This window comes from Hyperolius riggenbachi, chromosome 12, assembly GCF_040937935.1.
Source record: "Hyperolius riggenbachi isolate aHypRig1 chromosome 12, aHypRig1.pri, whole genome shotgun sequence".
NCBI lineage: Eukaryota > Metazoa > Chordata > Amphibia > Anura > Hyperoliidae > Hyperolius > Hyperolius riggenbachi.
In genome coordinates this window covers 16,290,806-16,312,419 of record NC_090657.1, presented here as the reverse complement: position 1 = coordinate 16,312,419, position 21,614 = coordinate 16,290,806, and the positions used below count along the sequence as shown (strand labels likewise).

General features: G+C 45.7%; 1 protein-coding gene across 1 annotated transcript in view; it reads right to left on the bottom strand.

Annotated features, from left to right (window-relative positions):
* The window catches only part of LOC137540900 (ABC-type organic anion transporter ABCA8-like), a 199,930-nt gene that overhangs the window by 54,018 nt on the left and 124,298 nt on the right, over positions 1-21,614 (bottom strand). Inside the window, exons 24-26 of the mRNA XM_068262083.1 lie at positions 7,466-7,636; positions 6,517-6,630; positions 2,351-2,473 (exon numbers count right to left, since the gene is read on the bottom strand). Coding sequence (XP_068118184.1) covers positions 2,351-2,473; positions 6,517-6,630; positions 7,466-7,636 — 408 coding nt within the window. The remainder of the gene's footprint in view (positions 1-2,350; positions 2,474-6,516; positions 6,631-7,465; positions 7,637-21,614) is intronic.

Genomic DNA, 21,614 nt, shown 5'->3' with positions numbered 1-21,614 from the left:
GGAGTTAAACCCCCCTAGTGGCTAGGCCATTTTTTAGTAATTGGGCAACTGCAGCTTTAAGGCCTAGCTGCAGGGCCGCACAACTCTGCACACAAGTGATCCCCCCCCCCATTTTCTCCCCTACAACAGAGCTCTCTGTTGGTGGGGTCTGATCGCGCCCCCAGTTTTTTTGTGATCATTTTTTTTTTATTAAATTTGCCTATTTTTTATGTATTTTTTTATTCCCCCGCCCTCTGTCCCCTCCCCAGCCTATGGAGGGGACAGCCATGTCACACGGCTGTCCCCTGTACACCGCTGCTGCAGATCGCAGCGTTGTACACACTTATTAGACGGCGTTTAACAGTCTTCGAGCGGCGATCACTGCTGGGAGACTGAAGGCAGAGCGGAGCTCCACCTTCCAAGCCCTGCACGCGATCTCCTGCTAGCCCCATAGAAGGTCGTTCACGCCAATTGGTGTGGAGCTGTCCTGGGGCTGCCGCCGCGTCCACGCAAATCGGCGTGGATCGGTTGGCAAGAAGTTAATAACTGTACTTTAGCATTTTGCCTTTTTAGGAGATGCTGTACTTTTGACTTGTATGAAAAGTATATCATTTTTCTGCTAACATCCTGCCAAACGTTTTCATGTCCTTTTATGGGGCTAACGTAAGCCACAGCCCCGTTATTCCACTTCTCAGTAATGCAATGACCTACACTATTCATGTCTGGTATTAATGTGGTCATTTTTCAGGGATTGTAAATTTGGTATTATTATTTGTGGGCAATGAATGTGACCTAATATATAGGAATGTTATATATTTGGACTTCCAGATTCCCTCCAAACGTAAGGAATGCCCCAAACTCCTGCCCCTGAGTTGTGCCCTCAAAGCAGGATCCTACATAAGGAACAGGCTGAAATTTAATCCCAGTCCTCCATTTTTCTTACCATCACTGAGGCCATCAGAGCACCTAAGGCTGGCTTTCATTTTGGAACAAAGCAACTTTCCATTTTGCTTTAATTTCCACACAAAGGACATCTTTCTTCCAAAATCTTAAGTATTCTTTCTTAGTTTGTTCCCTTTTATTTTAGCCTGTGGTTAGCATCGTCATAATTGTTATTTTTTAATAATTTTCTGTATATATGAATTATTTATATTGCATATACAATAAAACGACTTAAAGAGAACCAGAGACGATGCACCCTCATGTATTTTATTACATTTATCAGTGGGAACATGACAGTAAACACCTACCCTGCTTTTAGTTTCATTCTTATCTGCTTAATTAGTCTATTAGCAGCTGTGATAAGAATCCCTGACTGGCTCAGTCTAGGTTTGACCTGGAATCATTATAGCTGAGTCACTCTTCTGTGGAGTCTTTTCAAGCCCAAGCCTGCCACCTCCTGGCTCAGCTTTCCTGCTTTGCATACTGAGAGCTGTGATGACATGGGAGGGGCTGCTGCTGCTGAGAGAGAAGCTCCGAAACAGACAAGTGTGGCTGCAAGCCTGCAATATGATCTGTGTGCTCTCAGCATAGATACTAATGATGACTGCAGTTTCATTCCTATGAGAGACACTTCCTACAGGCAGCTGCACATCATACCAAAATGAAAGCACATAGCCTAAATAGCAGCCTAGTCTCATATAGCCTAGACAGCACATCCAGAACAACTCATATAACCCGGAAGGAGAAGGGATATGAGCCGGCGGCCATATTTGATTTTTCCTGGAGCAATAATGGATAAAAAACACTAAAAAAGGCACACCAGAGCGGCAAAATTATCAGGTAGAGCATTTATTTTTTACAAGCTATCGATTGATATGTTTATTTTGTGGGAAACGTTCATCTCTGGTTCCCTTTAAGGTCATTTGTATGGCTACATCCCTGATTTGAGCACCACAGAAAGAATCCTAGCCTTTCTGAAGATTTGCTACCGGAGGTAATGCATTGTTTCAGTAATAGTACATTGTTAACCCTTTCTTCTTAGCGCAGCCTAGCTAGCTGGGCTCTCCTTTTCCCGGAAAAAAGGGGTGGTGGCTGCCTTGTACCTGAAATATTGTGTATGCGTTTGTGTCACTCACGTTCCCTCCTGGCCTGTCTGTTTGCCCAATTCCAGTGGTTTCAGCCTATCAATTGCATCCACTAGACTGGATGGTCTGTGGGTTGAAACAGAGTGGAAGGCATTAAAGAGTTCGGCCACTAGGGGTCGTGTGACAGCTACTGCAGGATAGGAACAGGTGAGAGGAAAGGAGAGCAGCTGGTGAACCACCTTTTTAACTTTAAAATTAAATGAGAGTTTTCAGATCATTTTCACATCATCTATAACGAAACATGTTAGAATATGAGTTTAATATCGTAGCAGCAGAAATCTTACCAGGTGGGTGAAATATCCCAGCAAAGCCGCCGGTGGCACAAAGAAAATGTAGATGAAAAAAAACGTATAGGAGCCCAAATCATTGAGTGAAATAAAATACACCAAAGTGACTAAACTGGAAGACTGGAAGAGAAAGACAAACTCATTAGCACAAAACACATCAGAAAGGCAAACAACCATCACACTTGCAAACAGAAATTATAGAGACACTGTAGTGAGAGGGATGTGTGAACAGGGCTGGCTTTACCATAAGGCACTGTAGGCATGTGCTTACAGGCGCCTTATTTAGGAGAGGCGGCTCCCCCCCCCCAAATGTCCCCTTACCTACTGGGAGGCTACTTAATAATGGCAGTATTTGTATAGCGCCTTTCTCCTGTCGGACTCAAAGCGCTTGCGAGGCAGCCACTAGAGCGCACTCAGTAGGCAGTAGCAGTGTTAGGGAGACTTGCCCAAGAAACTCCTTACTGAATAGGTGCTGGCTTACTGAACAGGCAGAGCCGAGATTTGAACCCAGGTCTCCTGTGTCAGAGGCAGAGCCCTTAACCATTACACTTTCCAGTTCACTTAAAGTGAACCTCCGGACTAAAAATCGACTCAGCAGCACTGAAAAGGCTTGGTGTTTCTTTAACAGTTTCACAGCATCAGAACTTTGTTTCTCTTTTACAAGCCTTATGCTTAGCTGCACAGAAGAAAACTGCCCGGGCTTTTTTCCCCTGATGCTGTGCAAAGCTTGATGGGATTTCTGATAAAGTTGTTCTAGGTCTGCTGTTTTGGTGCAATTTTTTTTTTTTTTACATTTTGAATTTGACATTTGAAGCCTAGCGTGTGCAGCTGGGAGGGGTGATCAGGACACAGGACAGTTGGAACTGTGTCTTCTGCTCCCTGTCACCTCCTTTCAACCAAAAAGATGGCTGCCCCCATGACAAAGATGGCAGCCCCCATGAATCACAAACATTTGCCTGTTCTTTTAAAACAGGGTGGGTAAGAGATTATATTACCTATCTATTCTAATTAACATAACTGAAGTAACTTGATGACAGTATGTTTGTTTAGGCTGAAGTTCCCCTTTAATACTGAGGTATTGGCACACATGGCACCTATATTTGGGGGAGGAGGGTGCACATCTACTACCTAGATTAATGGGGTTACCAAATACTGAGGAAAATCTGGCTACCTAGTTAGGGTAGGAGGAATGCCTACCTAATATGGGGGTGTGGCTTTAATTGAGGGGCCGGGTTTAAGGCACAAGAATGCTTGTGCCTACAGGCTCCTGAGCTGTAAATCCAGCTCTGAGTGTGAAGGCTGTCCCCTCATCCTTTTAAACCATGCCAGATGCTGATCATCTGCCTCTAATACTTTTAGCAACAGACCAAGAATGAGTATAAACATCAGGTGCTGTGATTAAAGTAGACCTGTAAGGAAAAAAGTGCCCGTGGGGATAGACAGATACTAGATACTTAGAACAGTAGAGGCAGCCTCTGGATAGTGCAGACACTTCCCCGATCTTCTTACACCATGCCATTCATGCACTAGGCCCTTCTAAACTTATTCAGCAAAATGGTTGAATACCGTAATGTTACACGTGGCTCTGCTCCCGTCTGTGTACTCGTGCAGCCATACATGGTCCACGCCTGTGCAATAGCACAACGTTGCTTGTGCATGGCCTTTTCCTCCACATTCAGAAGAGCAAACAAGAAGAGGAAGAGGATCAAGGAGCATCGGGGAGGCCTCTGAACCATCCTGGCTTACCACTGCTGAGGTAAGTATCTGTTTTTGTTTTTATTTTATTTTTTTTTACTTTACTTTTAACATTACAAGTTTACGTTAAGGTAACTTCAAAAGGACACTTCTTTTGTACAACAGAAAACAACTAAACAAACTATGGTGACATCTAATAATGAGGTATAATGACTGGAAACTGTAAGTTGCATCAACTGGTCATTGTGCTTTACATAACTCTACCAGAATCCCAAAAAGTTAGCATTGTAGGATTTTCTCTTCAACCCTCTGCTCACAGCTCTCCTTATCTTTTCCTTTAACCCATGGTGGATGAGATGCCTTATCATCTACCTCTTCCCAGGGCCGGTTTTAGATTTTTTGCCGCCTGAGGCAAACTTGTGATAGGAAGCCGAGCTGGAGGGGGTAGGAGCTAGGAAGGGGGAGCATCAGGCACAGCAGTGGGGACGGGGGTCAGACCCCCCCTCCCTCACCTAGGGCTCCCCCTCCAGCTATTTTTGCTAAATTCAATTCAACCGGCAGCGAGCGGGGAAGCAATTACTCTCTTCCTTATTTGCATTCCACCGTTTGCTGCGTCACTTCCTGCAATGCCGCCCACTGTACTTTAATAGGCGGCATTGCAGGAAGTGACGCGGCGAGCGGTGGTACGCAAGTAATGAAGTAAGTGAGTAATTGCTTGCCCGCTCGCTGCCAGCAGAATTCAAGTTAGAGGAAATAGCTGGAAGGAGAGCGCGGACGGGGTGCCCCAGGTGAGGGAGGGGGGCCCCACCGCTGTGCCCACTGCTCCCCCTTCCTGGCTGCTACCCCCTCCAGCTCGGTACCCCCCACCCAAAGCTAGGCGGGTGCCGCCCCCACTTCCGTCGCCTGAGGAACCTGCCTCACCCCGCCTCATGGGCGGCCCTGGGCTGCCTCTTCCTCTTGTTCAGGGGTTTTGGCAGAGACTACTCCTGCAGTTGTAAAGTACATCCACCGCTGGGTTTAAAAAATGGCAGACATGGCTGGCTTGTTGTAATCTGCTGAGTTGTGCTAGAGTAGATTGTAAAGCCATCTTCCCTACCCTATTACACCTGTTCCTTTTTTCATGCTTTACCAACCTAGTTTCAGAGTGGCCACACTTGTTGCTACTTAGCATCTCAATAGATGGCAGTGCAGATTTGCTGCTATGGGGCGTCAGGGGCTTAGTTTGGGTCTGGACCGGCCTAGAGTATAGCCAAACTCACCTAGCGTGAGTTTGGCTATACTCTAGGGTGAGGGGTGAGAGGTTTTGGAGCGGGACTCGGCTAGAATAGAGTAAGCCCCTGACACAGCTGTGAGATCAAATTACAACTTGACATTAGTCACAAATGAGGGGGAATTAGACAGGCTAAACTCTCTAAATACATACAGGGTGCATTTCTCTATGCTTTCCTTCTGTCCTGTGCAAGAGTTCAGCTCCACTTTAAGCTGACTTTGGTCAAGTGTGTGTACAAACACACACTTGACTAAGGTCAACTGAGGATTTTAAAGGAGTCATCAAGCAAGATGAACTACCTCGGTCTCCGGCCCGGGGTCCCCGCACAGTGCAGAGGGCGCCCTCGAGGTTGTCCTTACTGCGCCTGCATGAAGGGCCGCTGTCAATCAAGTCCACGTTGTCCGCAGTGTACTGCGCAGGTGCAGTAGTTCTGTGCCTGTGCAGTACAGTCCAGAAGTACAACATGGACTTGATTGACAGCGGGCCAGCGGCTGAGAGTGGAGTTGGAGCGGCATGGGACATGTCAGCTACAAGGGGCTGGAGGAAGCCCCAAGTAAGTAGATCAGGGGGTAGTTAATCTTGCTTGATGACTCCTTTAACAACGGCCTCAGCCGATAAGCAGGTATGTGTACACAGGCGCCTGATCCCTGACCTGAGATGTGCAAGCAAAGCGCCAGGCGGATCAACTCCAATCCCAATCCCCAGTGACGGCTGATTGTTCTGAATACGCAGCTCCCGCCACCCCATGACTTCAGAAGTGCCACTCAATCATCACTCCCCGCCCCATCACCCCCCACCCCCCCCCGTGCATAGCAACATTACGCATTGTCGGCTGGCAGATGACTCATGTCTGTGCAGCCTGGCCCAGCGATGTCACCAAGGGGATCGGGTCCCACCGTAGCCCTGTGTTTTTCTTTCTGTAACGCACTACTACAATGCTCTATTACTGCCTTAATAATATTTTGGAAATATGTTTAAACAGAGAGAGGTTGTAGAAGGATGAACATTTGCTGAACACACGCAGGAACAGTAAAAGTGTAAATATTCATTTCCTCTTGCAGAGTCTCCTATAACATACAGAAACCTATCACATACTAGCCTGGCCCGACACTACAACTATCTGCACTAACAAGAACAGGCTACACATTGGATGGTTAAACAAAGAAATCAACATAAACTGTGTGTGCTGCATACTTGCCAGTATAAAGAAGAAAGACCAGCGGTCAGGATGGATTTTCCGCTTCCCGAAAACGAATGTGATCATGTAAACATATAAGACCATGGATATGCCGTAAAACAAAATTTCCCCTATCTGTGAATGTAAAAGACACAACGTTAATGTGAAACACGGCACACCTAAACTACATAACACCTTGTACATATTCCTAAATAGGGATGGCGCTGCCTAGGAGAACTCACAGAGAAGCATGTGATCAGTGTAGTCAGCTGATAGATTTGTAAGGCTCTGATTTGCTAGTCATGATCATGCATGAAACCAGGAAGTCATCACAGCAAGTCAAAACCTTACAAATCTATCAGCTGATCAAACTGATCACATGCTTCTCTGTGAGTTCTAATAGGCTGGGCCATCCCCATTCCTGAAGTGTCCAGTAGTGAGATCACCTGATTTACCAATTCAGCATATCTACTATGTGGCGGAAGGAAGGGGTTATAAGGATAAAGGGAGGGTTTCCACATTTGTTAAGGGAGGGGGGGAGGGGATAAGTTGTTATGTCGTTCACACATAATGGTAGATGGAAGGGAAGTTATGATGGCCACAATCAAACGTTGTGGGGTGTTACAGGAACATGGGTGGGGAAGGGCGACAACGTCTTGCTGAGTGGCCCCACGATGTGAGTCGGATGACAGCTCACCATGCTGTTACTGAAATACCATCCAGAGTTAATTACTTTTACCCCTCTGAGTCATAGCAACTCGGAGGGAGAAGTGATTCGGCAATTGCCAGATTCCCAAATTACCCGTACCAGGGGCCGTGGACTATAGTATTGCTGCTATAACTGTGCTGAATTCACTGTGCGTGCCAAGAAGCCCTACCTCGGTATTTTCACCCATGCCTTTCATCCACTTAAATGCAAACACTTGCTGTTTCAGAAAGCTTGACAAGATAGCTGGATTGAGATACTCACAAGAGATGCTGCTTGCTCGAAGTACAGAGGGATCTCATAGTTGAAGGCAAACAAGATGGCGATCATCAGAAAAAGCAGCAACCAATAAAAAATGATATCTGTGATGGCTTGTCCAAGCCAGTAGGCTGACGGGAAGAGGCCTGAAATGCGTAGTTGGGATCGGGCTTTGATCTGTAATGAGATGTGTTGTAAGAAGTAGAACTGGCTATGAGGGCTTTAATGGCAACTTGAGTCTCCTAAGCAAAGCCCACAGATGACTGAGCACTGTAGGTCAGGAAATAACGTCTGAGGTTGTCCTGCTCTCATCACCTCCCGTGATCAAGATCATCAGGAGCGTAGCAAACCCGTAGCATGCATCCAGACCAAAAAACATGCATTGTTCATTTATTGAACACATTAGACACTGAAGAAGTTCAGTTATAACAAAAGTTCAACTAATGCCAATGGTAATGTATCTAATTCCTGATTAAGTGAGGGTGTCCCCAGGTGCGGGAGCGTGAGATCATAAGAACAGCAATAATAAAAACCTGCAGGTTATTATTAAATATTATTATTATGGAGTTATAAAGTGCCAACATATTCCATAGCGCTGTACAAAGTAGAATAACAAACAACGGGCACATAATTATACAGACAATAATATACAGTACATCAAATATGGACACTGGTACAAAATACAGAACTGGTGAATACAATGACAGATGTAACATGATGAATAAAATGTATAAGAGTGCAAGCTATGAAATGAACAACAAAATCCAAGACACATAGGGGTGAGAGGGCCCTGCCCTTGTGAGCTTACAATGTCAAGGAATGGATAAAAAAAGTGAGGGTGTCCCCTCGAAAACATGTTGGTTTTGACATGTCCGTTAATGTTCTGATACAATAAAGTACTCTTTCGTTATACTGGAGAGTCCTTCTCGCTTATTGGTCCATGCGTTCCAGAGACAGGAGAAGCATGGAGATCTGCAGATGAATGCGTGCATGAAAAAAGGGCGCCGTGAAAAAGGGCCCGACTTATTAACGAATTTGGCGCCAGGTTTTAACAAAATTTGATAACGAGAACCATCGTTGTCAAGCTTTATTAACAATATTTACTGTTGCAAAAAACAAATGAGATATAATAACGAAAACATATTAATGTTAAATGTCATTGCGTTTTTTGTCAATACTGCTTAACCCAACCCTACCCACACAGAACCCTCCCCTGGTGGTGCCTAAAACTAACCACTCCCCTAGTGGCGCCCAACACTAACCACCACCCCCCACCGGTGGTGCCTAACCCTAACCCCCATGGTGGTGCCTAACCCTAACCACAACCCCTGGTGTTGCCTAAAACTAACCGCCACCTAGGTGGTGCGTAACCCTAACAACTCCCCCTGGTGGTGACTAACCCTAACCGCTCCCTCTGCAGAAACACCCTTTTACATATATTAACGATAATACTGTTGAAAACGTAAAACCTGTACTTATTAACGAAATACTATGACAAAAACTATAACGTTGTAAACTTCTAAAACGATAACTACCTTAAAAACTATAATGTTCTAATGTCATTAACTACATTTTTCGCAATGCCCTTTTTTCTGCTTTTTTTCGCCGTATTAACAATAATTGCATTACAGTTTCTGGCGACGGCCTTTTTTCCTGCTACCAGATGATCAGATACTGCCTGATGCCTGAGAGTAAATCTACTCATAAGTCTTTTTTGCTGATTCGTCAATATTGACTCTCTCGTCAACATCTCAAGGCAGGGGCGTAGTAATAGCCATAGAGCCATAATAGCTTCTATGGGGCCCTGAAGCAGAAGGAGCCCAGATGGTACTTGATGTATTCACTATTAACTTTCTCGTGTTCCTCCACTCTCTGACTGTGTCTCAGTGCCCATGTTACTATATGTAGTGTTGTTTGCATGAGAATGAAAATTGGCCACATATCCATAGGGTAGAGGCAATATAGATAATTTTGGTATATAGTTCATTGAGTGGCGGTTGTATTTGGAACTTTTACTAATTACATTGTTTCAACCATCCTAATTAAATTGTTTCAACCAGCCTTCCTTCAGGTATAATTCCTGAGGTGAACTAAACCTATTCAAGGGACCTGTGCACCGGTTATTTGTAATTTTTGGAACTGTTGTGATGTGTACCGTGATGAACGGTCCTTAATTGAAAAGAAGGTTTATGGCAGCCATCCCATTGAGCTCTAGATCTAGGGTTGGGGAAATCGTTTAAGGACAGTCACCTTTGAGGAGACATTTTTATTTTTGTTGTATCCCCTGTATTTCGAGACCAGCTGACCATGGCTTATGTTTTGGGGGAAGATATTGATATGGACATCTCGGCAGCGTTCACAGAAACTAGTAATGAAAATCAGGAGGATCTTAATGATCTTAAAAAATTGTTCAGAGTCCGTAAGAAATTGACATTAACACATTTGAGACGAAAGTGGAGTATATCCATAATGCAATCTTATGTAGATAAGGGGTGGTACCATGGAGTATGAGGAACAGATTCGCCCTCGCGGGTCATTTGAGAAATTCTAGGTTCATTCTAAAGTGGAAGGCTATGGCTATTACTTACGATCTAAATGTTATGCATATATAGAGGAAGAGACTATACAGTTGGATGAATTAAAAACTAAGATAAATGAGAGTATAGCCAGATTAGAAGGATACCGTTCTAACAGTGAATTTACCAGATTAAATGATATGGTGAAAAGTGAAGTGGAAGCCACACAAAAAAAGAATTAAAATGGTTAAACAAGGTAAATTCCAAATAGATGTCAAGGAATGGAATCAAGGTGAGTATTATAATTGCCTCCAAGGAAGGGCCAGATCACGGTCCAGGGGAGGGAAGGGGAGAAATACAGATGATGAGGATGACTCCCATGGTTCCCCTTACTCTTCTGTGAGATCGGTCGCTTTTTTAGGCAATGGCGGGGACACAGAAGAGGAAGGAGACGAAGAAGAAGAGGCCTCCGCGGTAATCGCGAGAAGTGGCAGGAATCAGCAGTCAGAGAGGTACAAATATCAGAGGAAGCAGAACAAACAGGGACAGAGGAACAGAGGAAAGTGACTCAACCGATCCTGAAAAAAAGGGTACAACCATATTGAAAGGGAAAGACGTACAGGGAATAGAAGCTGTATCTGGGGTGGGGTGGGGGTCGGCTGGAGGACAAAAACAATATTTTTAATTTGACGGATTTTGTTTTGAACCAACATCATGTGTCTGTATTAAATAAAGGGTTGTCGTTCTCCCCAGTGTGTGGAGGAGACCCCTTGACACATATGGATGTTCAATTTTTTCTACGCAAGGTTTTGCTTAAAAAGATTCATGCTGGTAAACAAGAAATGTCGTCCAGGCCCCTCAGAGAGGAATCAGAACAGGTTGCAGAGCTTAGATCCCTGGAGGAAAGAAGGATGTTGAGAGAATTGGAGGAGTTAATGGATCAGGGTGATTCTTCTGCTCCACAGGACGACTTTGATACCAACACCGGGTACTCTGATCTCAGGAGATTATCCAGGTATATGCCTCCTCTCTCCATGGACAAAAACATTCAAGTCTTTTCCGACTTGGTAAATCGGGACTTAGAGATGATACATTGTGGACCGAGGTTTGATAACCCCTCCCCCCAGGAGAGAAAGGCAATCTTGGAATTGAGTGATGCTAAAGATATTATCATTAGGGGCTGTGATAATGGTGGAAATGTTGTCCTGTGGAGCAGAGAGGCATATTTTCAGGAAATGAAGAGGCAGCTTGACAATCAAGATACATATGTAAGGCTGAGGCATAATCCCTTTCCGGAATTGGTAAAAAAGAGGGATGAGATCACTGAGAGGGCCTACAGTGAAAGAGCTATATCTGCTGCAACTGAAGTATATGAAACTGGAACACTACAAGAAACCAGTGTTGTACCCAGGGGCGTAGCTAGAAATGACTGGGCCCCATAGCAAAAAAAATTATGGGCCCCCCCCCCCCAACGACCTTCCAACCCCATGGACCTTGGACCTCCCACCCAAACATTTTGTGGGGAAATCTGATTTCCCCACAAAGTGCAACCAGATTGTCGGCAGATTTCCCTACAATATGCAACCAGATTCTCTGCAGATTTCCCTACAATATGCAACCATATTGTCGGCAGATTTCCCAACAAAATGCAACCAGATTGTCGGCAGATTTCCCCACAATATGCAACCAGATTGTCGGCAGATTTCCCCACAAAATGCAACCAGATTGTCGACAGATTTCCACACAAAATGCAACCAGATTTTTGGCAGATTTCCCTACAATATGCAACCAGATTGTAGGCAGATTTCCCTACAATATGCAACCAGATTGTCGGCAGATTTCCCAACAAAATGCAACCAGATTGTCGCCAAATTTCCCCACAAAATGCAACCAGATTGTCGCCAAATTTCCCCACAAAATGCAATCAGATTGTCGCCAGATTTCCCCACAAAATGCAATCAGATTGTCGCCAGATTTCCCCACAAAATACAGTATATGTAGTTAGGTCTATAGTGGGCTAACATTAATTACCTGGAGGGAGGGTGGTTGGGCAGGCTGGTACACTATTTGCGGTGCAGGCGGCACTGCACTGGGTAGGCAGTTAGATAGCTGGGTGGGAGGGTAGGCAGATAGGTAGACCGGTGGGCAGTTAGGTAGCCGGGTGGGGAGTTAGGTAGCCGGGTGGCAGGGTGGGCAGTTAGGTAGCTGGGTGGGCAGTTAGGTAGCCAGGTGGGAGGGTGGGCAGTTAGGTAGCCAGGTGGGAGGGTGGGCAGTTAGGTAGTGGGCAGCTAGGTTGCCGGGTGGGAGAGTGGGCAGTTAGGTAGCCGGGTGGGCAATTAGGTAAACAGGTGGGAGGGTGGGCAATTAGGTAGCCGGGTGGGAGAGTGGCCAGTTAGGTAGCCGGGTGGGAGGGTGGCCAGTTAGGTAGTGGGCAGTTAGGTAGCCGAGAGGGTGGGCAGTAATTAGCCGGGTGGGAGGGCGGGCAGTTAGGTAGTGGGCTGTTAGGTAGCCGGGTGGGAGAGTGGGCTGTTAGGTAGCCGGGTGGGAGAGTGGGCTGTTAGGTAGCCGGGTGGGAGAGTGGGCTGTTAGGTAGCCGGGTGGGAGGGTGGGCTGTTAGGTAGCCGGGTGGGAGGGTGGGCTGTTAGGTAGTGGGCAGTTAGGTAGTGGGCTGTTAGCTAGCCGGGTGGGAGGGTGGCCAGTTAGGTAGTGGGTAATTAGGTAGCCGGGTGGGAGGGTGTTCAGTTAGGTAGTGGGCAGTTAGGTAGCCGGGTGGGAGGGTGTTCAGTTAGGTAGTGGGCAGTTAGGTAGCCGGGTGGGCAGTTAGGTAGCCGGGTGGGCAGTGAGGTAGTGGGCAGTTAGGTAGCTGGGTGGGAGGGTGGCCAGTTAGGTAGTGGGCAGTTAGGTAGCCGGGTGGGAGGGTGTTCAGTTAGGTAGTGGGCAGTTAGGTAGCCGGGTGGGCAGTTAGGTAGCCGGGTGGGCAGTGAGGTAGTGGGCAGTTAGGTAGCCGGGTGGGAGAGTGGGCAGTTAGGTAGCCGGGTGGGAGGGTGGGCAGTTAGGTAGCCGGGTGGGAGGGTGGGCAGTTAGGTAGCCGGGTGGGCAGTTAGGTAGTGGGCTGTTAGGTAGCCGGGTGGGAGGGTGGCCAGTTAGGTAGTGGGCAGTTAGGTAGCCGGGTGGGAGGGTGTTCAGTTAGGTAGTGGGCAGTTAGGTAGCCGGGTGGGCAGTTAGGTAGCCGGGTGGGCAGTGAGGTAGTGGGCAGTTAGGTAGCCGGGTGGGAGGGTGGCCAGTTAGGTAGTGGGCAGTTAGGTAGCCGGGTGGGAGGGTGTTCAGTTAGGTAGTGGGCAGTTAGGTAGCCGGGTGGGCAGTTAGGTAGCCGGGTGGGCAGTGAGGTAGTGGGCAGTTAGGTAGCCGGGTGGGAGAGTGGGCAGTTAGGTAGCCGGGTGGGAGGGTGGGCAGTTAGGTAGCCGGGTGGGAGGGTGGGCAGTTAGGTAGCCGGGTGGGCAGTTAGGTAGTGGGCTGTTAGGTAGCCGGGTGGGAGGGTGGCCAGTTAGGTAGTGGGCAGTTAGGTAGCCGGGTGGGAGGGTGTTCAGTTAGGTAGTGGGCAGTTAGGTAGCCGGGTGGGCAGTTAGGTAGCCGGGTGGGCAGTTAGGTAGTGGGCAGTTAGGTAGCCGGGTGGGAGGGTGGCCAGTTAGGTAGTGGGCAGTTAGGTAGCCGGGTGGGAGGGTGTTCAGTTAGGTAGTGGGCAGTTAGGTAGCCGGGTGGGCAGTTAGGTAGCCGGGTGGGCAGTGAGGTAGTGGGCAGTTAGGTAGCCGGGTGGGAGGGGAGGTAGCCGAGTAGTTAGTGGGGTAGGGGCCCGACCCTTATCCCCTCCGCCTCACCTGGGGTCCCCCCTCCTTCCATCAGCGGCGAGAGATCGGCCGGCATATACAGGAAGCTCCGGCAGGGTAATCAGCCTCTAGAGGTTCAGCTGCCTCCAGGCTACGGTGTCCCCACTGTATTGCTGCTCGCAATAAACCAGGAAGTGGTGCGAGCAGCAATACAGTGGGGACACCGTAGCCCGGAGGCAGCTGAACCTCTAGTGGCTGATTACACCCGCTGGAGCTCTCTGTATATGCCGGCCGCTCTCTCGCCGCTGATTAAAGGAGGGGGGACCCCAGGTGAGGCGGAGGGGGGGCGCCAAGGTGAGGGAGGGGGGCCCCGCCCGACCGGACGGCCAGCGGGAAAAAAAAACAAAAAAGTCCTCTCAGGCAGCTGCGGGCCCCCTGTGACGTAGCGCTGCCGCGGGGCCCCGTAGCAGCGCTATGGCTGCTATCCCCAATGCTACGCCACTGGTTGTACCTAATTCCCAAAGTCCATAAAAACAAAGAAAATCCCCCTGGTCATCCCATGATGGGCCCCTTGAAAAGATAGGGATCTTTGTGGATGAAAATGTGAAAGGATTAGTTTAGGAATGACCATCATTCATAAAGGACACACGGAAGTTGTTGAATTTGATACAGAACTTTGAGAATGAAGGATAATGATCTATTCGTGGGCATTGATATAGAGTCACTTTATACCAGTTTTAGAGCAGGTGCAGAGACGAGCAACAAAATTGATACGTGGGATGGAAGGTCTCGCTTACCGAGAAAGGTTAGATAAACTGGGTTTATTTAGTCTAGAGAAAAGACGCCTTAGAGGGGATCTAATTAACATGTACAAATACATCAGAGGCCAATATAATAGCTTGGTGGATGAGCTTTTTGTCCCTAGGCCTTCTCAAAGGACTAGAGGACATGATCTGTGCATGGAGGAAAAACGTTTTAGCCATTTATTTAGGAAATGGTTCTTTACAGTAAGAGTGATTAAGATGTGGAATGCATTGCCACAGGAAGTCGTTATGGCAAACTCTATATATCCATGGCTACAATTACTAGGTAATGTCTAATGATGTTGATCTAGGGATTTTATCTGATTGCCATCTGGAGTCAGGAAGGATTTTTTCCCTTTTGGGGCTTATTGGACCATGCCTTGCAAGGGTCTTTTCGCCTTCCTCTGGATCAACAGGGATATGTGAGGGAGCAGGCTGGAGTTGTACTTTGTACTGGTTGAACTCGATGGACGTATGTCTTTTTTCAACCAAAATAACTATGTAACTATGTAACCTCAATCCCCCATGAAATGGGATTGGAGGTAGTAAAATACTTTTTACAGCAGTACAGGGGATGGATGAGGATTAGGAATCAGATGGTTGTTGATCTCCAGGAGTTGATACTGTTTAATAACTGTTTTTTGTCTGATGGGATCTAGTACCAACAGATGAGGGGGATGTCGATGGGGGCCGCATGTGCACCATCTTATGCGTGTTTACACCTGGGAACGTGGGAAAGGCAGGATGTCTACCCAAGGGTGGCATTTGGCGCACATGCGGCCCTGTGGCTTCATTACATAGATCATGTCTTCCTCGAGGGGATCAAGGGAAACCCTTAATGATTTTCTGGGGGACCTGAATAATAACAATCGAAATTTAAAAGTGACATTTTATATTGATGATGAACAGCTGGCTTTATTAGATGTCCTAATTAAAAAGAAGGATCACAAGTTGCAAACATCTGTGTTTAGGAAAGAAACTGCAGGTAATACTTACCTACATGGTACTAGTTTTCATTCTGGGTGTCAGAAATGGGGTATACCATACGGACAGTTAGGGCCCTTTTCCACTAGCAATCGCTAGCGTTCGCGCTAAACGCTAGCGATTGCTGAATCGCAAATGCAGGAAACTTCCTGGCAAATGCGTTCACGATTTTGCTATGCAATGCACTGCATAGCAAAATCGCGGCAAAGATCGCTCCGCGGTGCGATCGCGTTTGAGTCAAAAAGGAATCGCGGTAGTGGAAATGACCTACCGCGATTCCTATGTTAAAAAGCAAACCGTAGCGATTTCAAAACCACTAGCGGTTTGCGATTTTGCGATTCAGCATCGCAAACGTCGCTAGTGGAAAAGGGCCCTTGGTGCGAGTTAAAAATAATTGTTCAGAGGAAGAAAATTTCAGGAGCGAAGCGGCGAAGATGTGCGAACGCCTCAGAAAAAGAGATTATCCAGAAGATGTTCTGGAAGGAGCAATGGAACGCATATCTACCCTCGATCGGGAATCATGTTTAAAAACGAGTAAGAAAAAGGATAAAAAAAGATGATGAGAAAGTGAGGCTCATCACAACGTATGGATCACATTGGCCCCAACTCAGGAGGGTGCTTGACAAGCACTGGCATGTCTTGAGGATGGATCCAGTGTTGCTCGATATAGTTGGTCCATACCCCTTAATGACACCCAGGAGGGCACCAAATTTAAAAGATTCTCTGGTGAGAGCGGAAGTATATTCAAAAACCCACGATAAAAACCTGGGGAGAGGGTTTATGGGTCCTATCCTGAATGGTATGTATCCCTGTGGATATTGTAGATTGGTGGACAAGACAAAGAAGTTTATGAATGCTAATGGTAACAGAGAATTTGAGATTAGAAGTTTTGTAAATTGCAATTCAGAAGGAGTAATATATATGATCACTTGCCCCTGTGGCCTCAAATATATAGGCAAAACTAAAAGAATTGTGAAGGAGCGCATAGGTGAACATGTTACTAACATTAATATGGCAGATGAAAAAAGCTCTTTAGGGGCACATTTTGCTCTTTTCCACAATAGTGATCCGGATTGCCTTAAATTCAAGGGGATTATTAAACCTAAGAGAAGCAACAGAGGGGGTGACCATGAAAGATTACTTTACCAGATCAAGAACAGGTGGATCTAAAATGGGGACCCTGGTGCCAAATGGCCTTAACACAGAATTAAATTTGATCCACCATCATTTGAAGGAATATTAGCGGAGGATATTATCCTGTCACCCTGATGTTCTGTCATTATTATGGTCATTCTGTGTTATTTTGATGTTATGTGGCTGGTGCTTTCGTATGCTATAATTAAAAGGATTGGGCAATTGTATGTCTGAATATGGAGTGGCTGCAGGAAATCTGACCTCGTTAGAAAAGTTAAAAAAGGTTAATAAGATAGAGAGGAAAGTTCCTTATATGTGTGGACTGAAAAATTCTAGTCATCTCTGTAGCTATTAACCATTAGAGATGCATGTGTCACTCTTCACTCTTCTTCAGCGCTGCGTAATATGTTGGCGCTTTATAAACACAATAAATAAATATATAAGAAAGACCTGCCCTTGCTGAGATATAAAAAATTCTGGATAGAATAATTTATAGCAATGCAAAGTTTATATGCACAAAGTCTATTTGCACAAAGTTTATATGCACAATGGTGGTATGAACAAGGATTAAGCTGCTGGATAATGTAAAACTTTTGCTGCTAACAATAGCGTTTCTTGTGGATTCAGTGAGCACCAAAAGAGTTAAACTGGTGGTGTGGAGCTGGAAAGCAATATTTCCTATTGGGATTTCAGAGCGAGGCTTGGCAGCTGGCTTGAAAGGGAGAGAAGCCAGTCCTGTTGAGTCATCACAGTGCCAATACACTGATGAAGCCTACGTCATAGTAGGCGTAACGTCTATGTGGGCAGGACTCTAGGACATTGGGCTGGAGGAACTGCCTAGAGCGGCGCACATAGAAGACCCTCACGCTTAGATTGAGCTAGCCTGGGTGAATCCCACCAAACGCAGGTACCTGTGATACACGGGATGCCGCGGAGGCTATTTGCCGACTATGAGACCGGCGCAGCAGGAAAGGTAACCAATTGCCACATAGCCTAAAGGAAGCGGATGCCATTTATGCATTCTATTGATCCAGCATGGTTGTGAAGTTGCTGGTTGGTGGACTTGCCTAAGCTGGAGAGAGGCATACTGTTTGCAATATCTCACGGAGGGACTGTGGATTGTCTTGGAAGCATGGTTATGTGCAAATAAATACTAGATTATCCCCAAATGATTTAAGACTTGCAAAGCAGTTGTCACTGATTTTGAAGCGTTACACATGCACACAGTTAAGGGATCGGCCGAGATCTGTTGTGAATGTGGAGTGAGAGTGGTTGTGTGCACTAGGAGTACTCCTATGTTGGAATTGCCCACGTCCTGTGTTTTTATGGGTCTGGGGTTTAATGGGTTGGTTGCTATATATAATTTTCTACAATAAAGATATTTTTGGTATATAGTTCATTGAGTGGCAGTTGTATTTGGAATTTTTACTAATTAAATTGTTTCAACCAGCCTTCCTTCAGGTATAATTCCTAAGGTGAACTAAACCTATTCAAGGGACCTGTGCACCGGTTATTTGTAATTTTTTGAGGGTAGAGGCAAGTGGCACTGCTCTAGAAAGCCTATGTCTGATGGCCCAATGAAAGTCTTGCTGTGGGGCCCCATAACCTCAAGCTAAGCCACTGACTCAAGGTGAGCTGCTTAGTTTCATGGGATTAAGTATCCCCGTACATTTTTACACAGGGGGCACGTCTCTTTTTGTCTTTCTCTCCAGAAGAGCAACAAGTTTTGAATCAGGAAGATACCATTTATTGGCTAACTTAGAAGAAAAGGAGTAATCGTTCAGTTATAAAGCCTTCATTGAACTTATTCCTGTCCAAAAGCTTACTCATTTTCTTCTAAGTTAACCAGTAAATGGTATTATTCTGAATTAAAACGTCTTGCCTTTTCTGATGGCTAACACGGTACAATACCCTACTGCTTCTCCAGAAGAGGAAATGAGGATCCCTCTATTTGTGCAAAAGTTATTTTCTTTTCTTTTTTTTTTTACTTTGCAAAAACTGAAACATTTTTACAAAGCTTTTCAGCTTAAGCTAGCTGCTCAGTTGACCTGTCCTATGGCTTAGATTGTTGTTCACCAAGCTGGAAAAACTATTTGCAGGTAGAGGCTGAGAATGCGGCTGTCAATCCTTTAAAGAGAACTCGAGGTGGGTTTGAAGAATATTATCTGCATACAGAGGCTGGGTCTGCCTATACAGCCCTAAGGTCCAAACCCCCCTAAGGTCCCCCTGCACTCTGCAATCCCTCTTAGATCACAGCCATGCTGCTGACACACAGCTTGTCAGAGCTGGCTGTGTTTATCTCTATAGTGTCAGTCTGCTGCTCTCCCCGCCTCCTGCAGAACTCCAGTCCCCGCCTGCATCCTTTCCCTCCCTGCTGATTGGAGGGAAGGGACGGGGCAGGGACTGGAGCTATGCAGGAGGCGGGGGAGCAGCTGAGACTGACACTACAGATGTAAACACAGCCTCACAGCACGGCTGTGATTTATGAGGGATTGCAGAGTGCAGGAGGACCTTAGTGGGGTTTGGGATAGCAACAGAGGCTGGGCTGTATAGGCAGATCCAGCCTCTGTATGCAGATAACATTCTTTAAACACACCTCGGGTTCTCTTTAAGTGGGGATTAAGACGCATGAGTGCGGGAGTGGCTTACCAGTATATTATAGCAGAAGAGAGTGTCATCCTATTGGGTATAAGATAACAAAATTACTGTCTCAAGTGTAGAAAATGACTGTCTCAAGAAAATGACTGTCTCAGTGTACACAAAGTGTCTCAAAAATATAGTGCTGGTCATTTGTTGGTCATTTTTTAAGCTAAACTGTTACATCATACAATATGACCAGCCTAATGTTGCAGATTCTTTACTTGTGTCCATGAAACTGCAATAATCCTCAAGTGATTCCTATGATCCTAGGGTTCCTCTGTACAAGAGTGTGTTGACTTTCCTGACTCAGAACTAACCCCTCCTCAGCCTATTCTCAGCCCTTCCTCCAACCATGGCAGTGCCAGTAGAGGCTTTGGTCTGTTAAATGCATAGCAAATCAGGGGCTTCTAGTGTTGAGTTCAGACAGAACCAATGTAACTGTTTCATGCCCACTGAATGTTGCAGTTCCACAAGGGTCCATTCTTGAACCTCTTCTCTTTGCACACTCATGGACTGGGACATCTAATATGTTCTTTTGAATTGCAATACTATCGTTATGTAGGAAAGATCTAAAAATACTCTTCAGCACTTGATCGCTTTAACCTACTGGCTTGTATACCTGATGGTCTATGCACCGTTTCTTCATTTGTGACCAGGGATGAGCTCGGGATAAAATTCGGATGAAATCCTCTAATTACTGCACCTAAGCGCTTGTGCGGAGGGGGGTTAAACTTACCCAGCAGATTTATTCTTTAACCCACTCCATGGCGCGCCCCACGCTGCGTTCCAAGCCATGGTCACATGACTACAAACACATCCTCTTTCCGGGTTGAAGGAGGAAGCGTAGTAGTCAGGTGACGCGGCTTGGAACGCAGTGTGGGATGCGCAGTGGGAAGGGTTAAAGAAGAAGCCTGCAGGGTAAGTAAACCCCCTGCACACACCTGCTCAGGTGCAGTAATTGGAGTATGAAATCCAAATGAAACTCATTCGGACTTCATCCGAATTTTATCCGAAACTCATCCCTGTTTGTTACATCTCATTTCATTAAACTTCACATGAGTAGAACTGGAGTAACTAATTTACAATCTGGAGGCAATATATCTACGCCTCGCAGAACTTCTCTTAAGTCCCAGGAGCGTAGATATACGTACCTCACCATGATCGCCCGCCATGTGGCGAATTAAAAGGGAGGAATGCTGAAATGTGAAAATTGCTCTGGTCCATATGGGGAAAAACCCCTCAGTGGTGAACTGGTTAAAGGTATTTCCAACATCTTTTCCAGCACCACCATCCACAATTTATAAATAATGTAAATGCCCAAATAATCTTATTGTTCTTCATTTGAACAAATTATGCATTAAAGAGACACTGAAGTGAAAAAAAAAATGATGATATTATGATTTGTATGTGTAGCACAGCTAAGAAATAAAACATTAAGATCAGATACATCAGTGTAATTGTTTCCAGTACAGGAAGAGTTGAGAAACTCCAGTTGTTATCTCTATGCAAACAAGCCATTAAGCTCTCCGACTAAGTAATGCTGGGAATACACGGTTCGTTTTTGCCTTCGTTTAAACCTTCGATTCGTTCGGTAAACGAATCGAGTGTTGAAAACGTATGTGAAAATAGTCATAATCTCATTATAGTTTCGATTAATAGACCCCAAAAACGAACGACTAGTGATCGAACATGTTTGATATTATCTCTCTTTATCCATCTAATCGAGCCATTGGTAGGCTTGATGGCTGTTCAGATCGATTATATATTCGTTTATGCTAGTCCGTCCCTGTAAAAAGGGATTTTCGTTTCGTTTCTTTGCAGCCTTCGATCATTGGAAAAACAAAACCATCAGAATCGAAAAAAAAAACGAAACCGTGGGTGGTGATATTAACCGTATGACCGATTATTTCGGGATCGAAAAGGACAAAAGGCACAATCGAAACGAAGGTTTAAACGAAGGCAAAAACGAACCGTGTATTCCCAGCATTAGTCGTGGAGAGGGCTGTTATCTGACTTTTATTATCTCAACTGTTCCTGGACTATTTACTTTTCCTCTGCTAGAGGAGAGGTCATTACTTCACAGACTGCTCTGAAAGACTCATTTTGAATGCTGAGTGTTGTGTAATCTGCACATATTAGAGAATGATGCAATGTTAGAAAAAACACTATATACCTGAAAATAAAAGTATGAGAATATTTTCTTTGCTGCTAATCTTCTAGTAATTATTCATAGTACACAACCAATTCACTATAT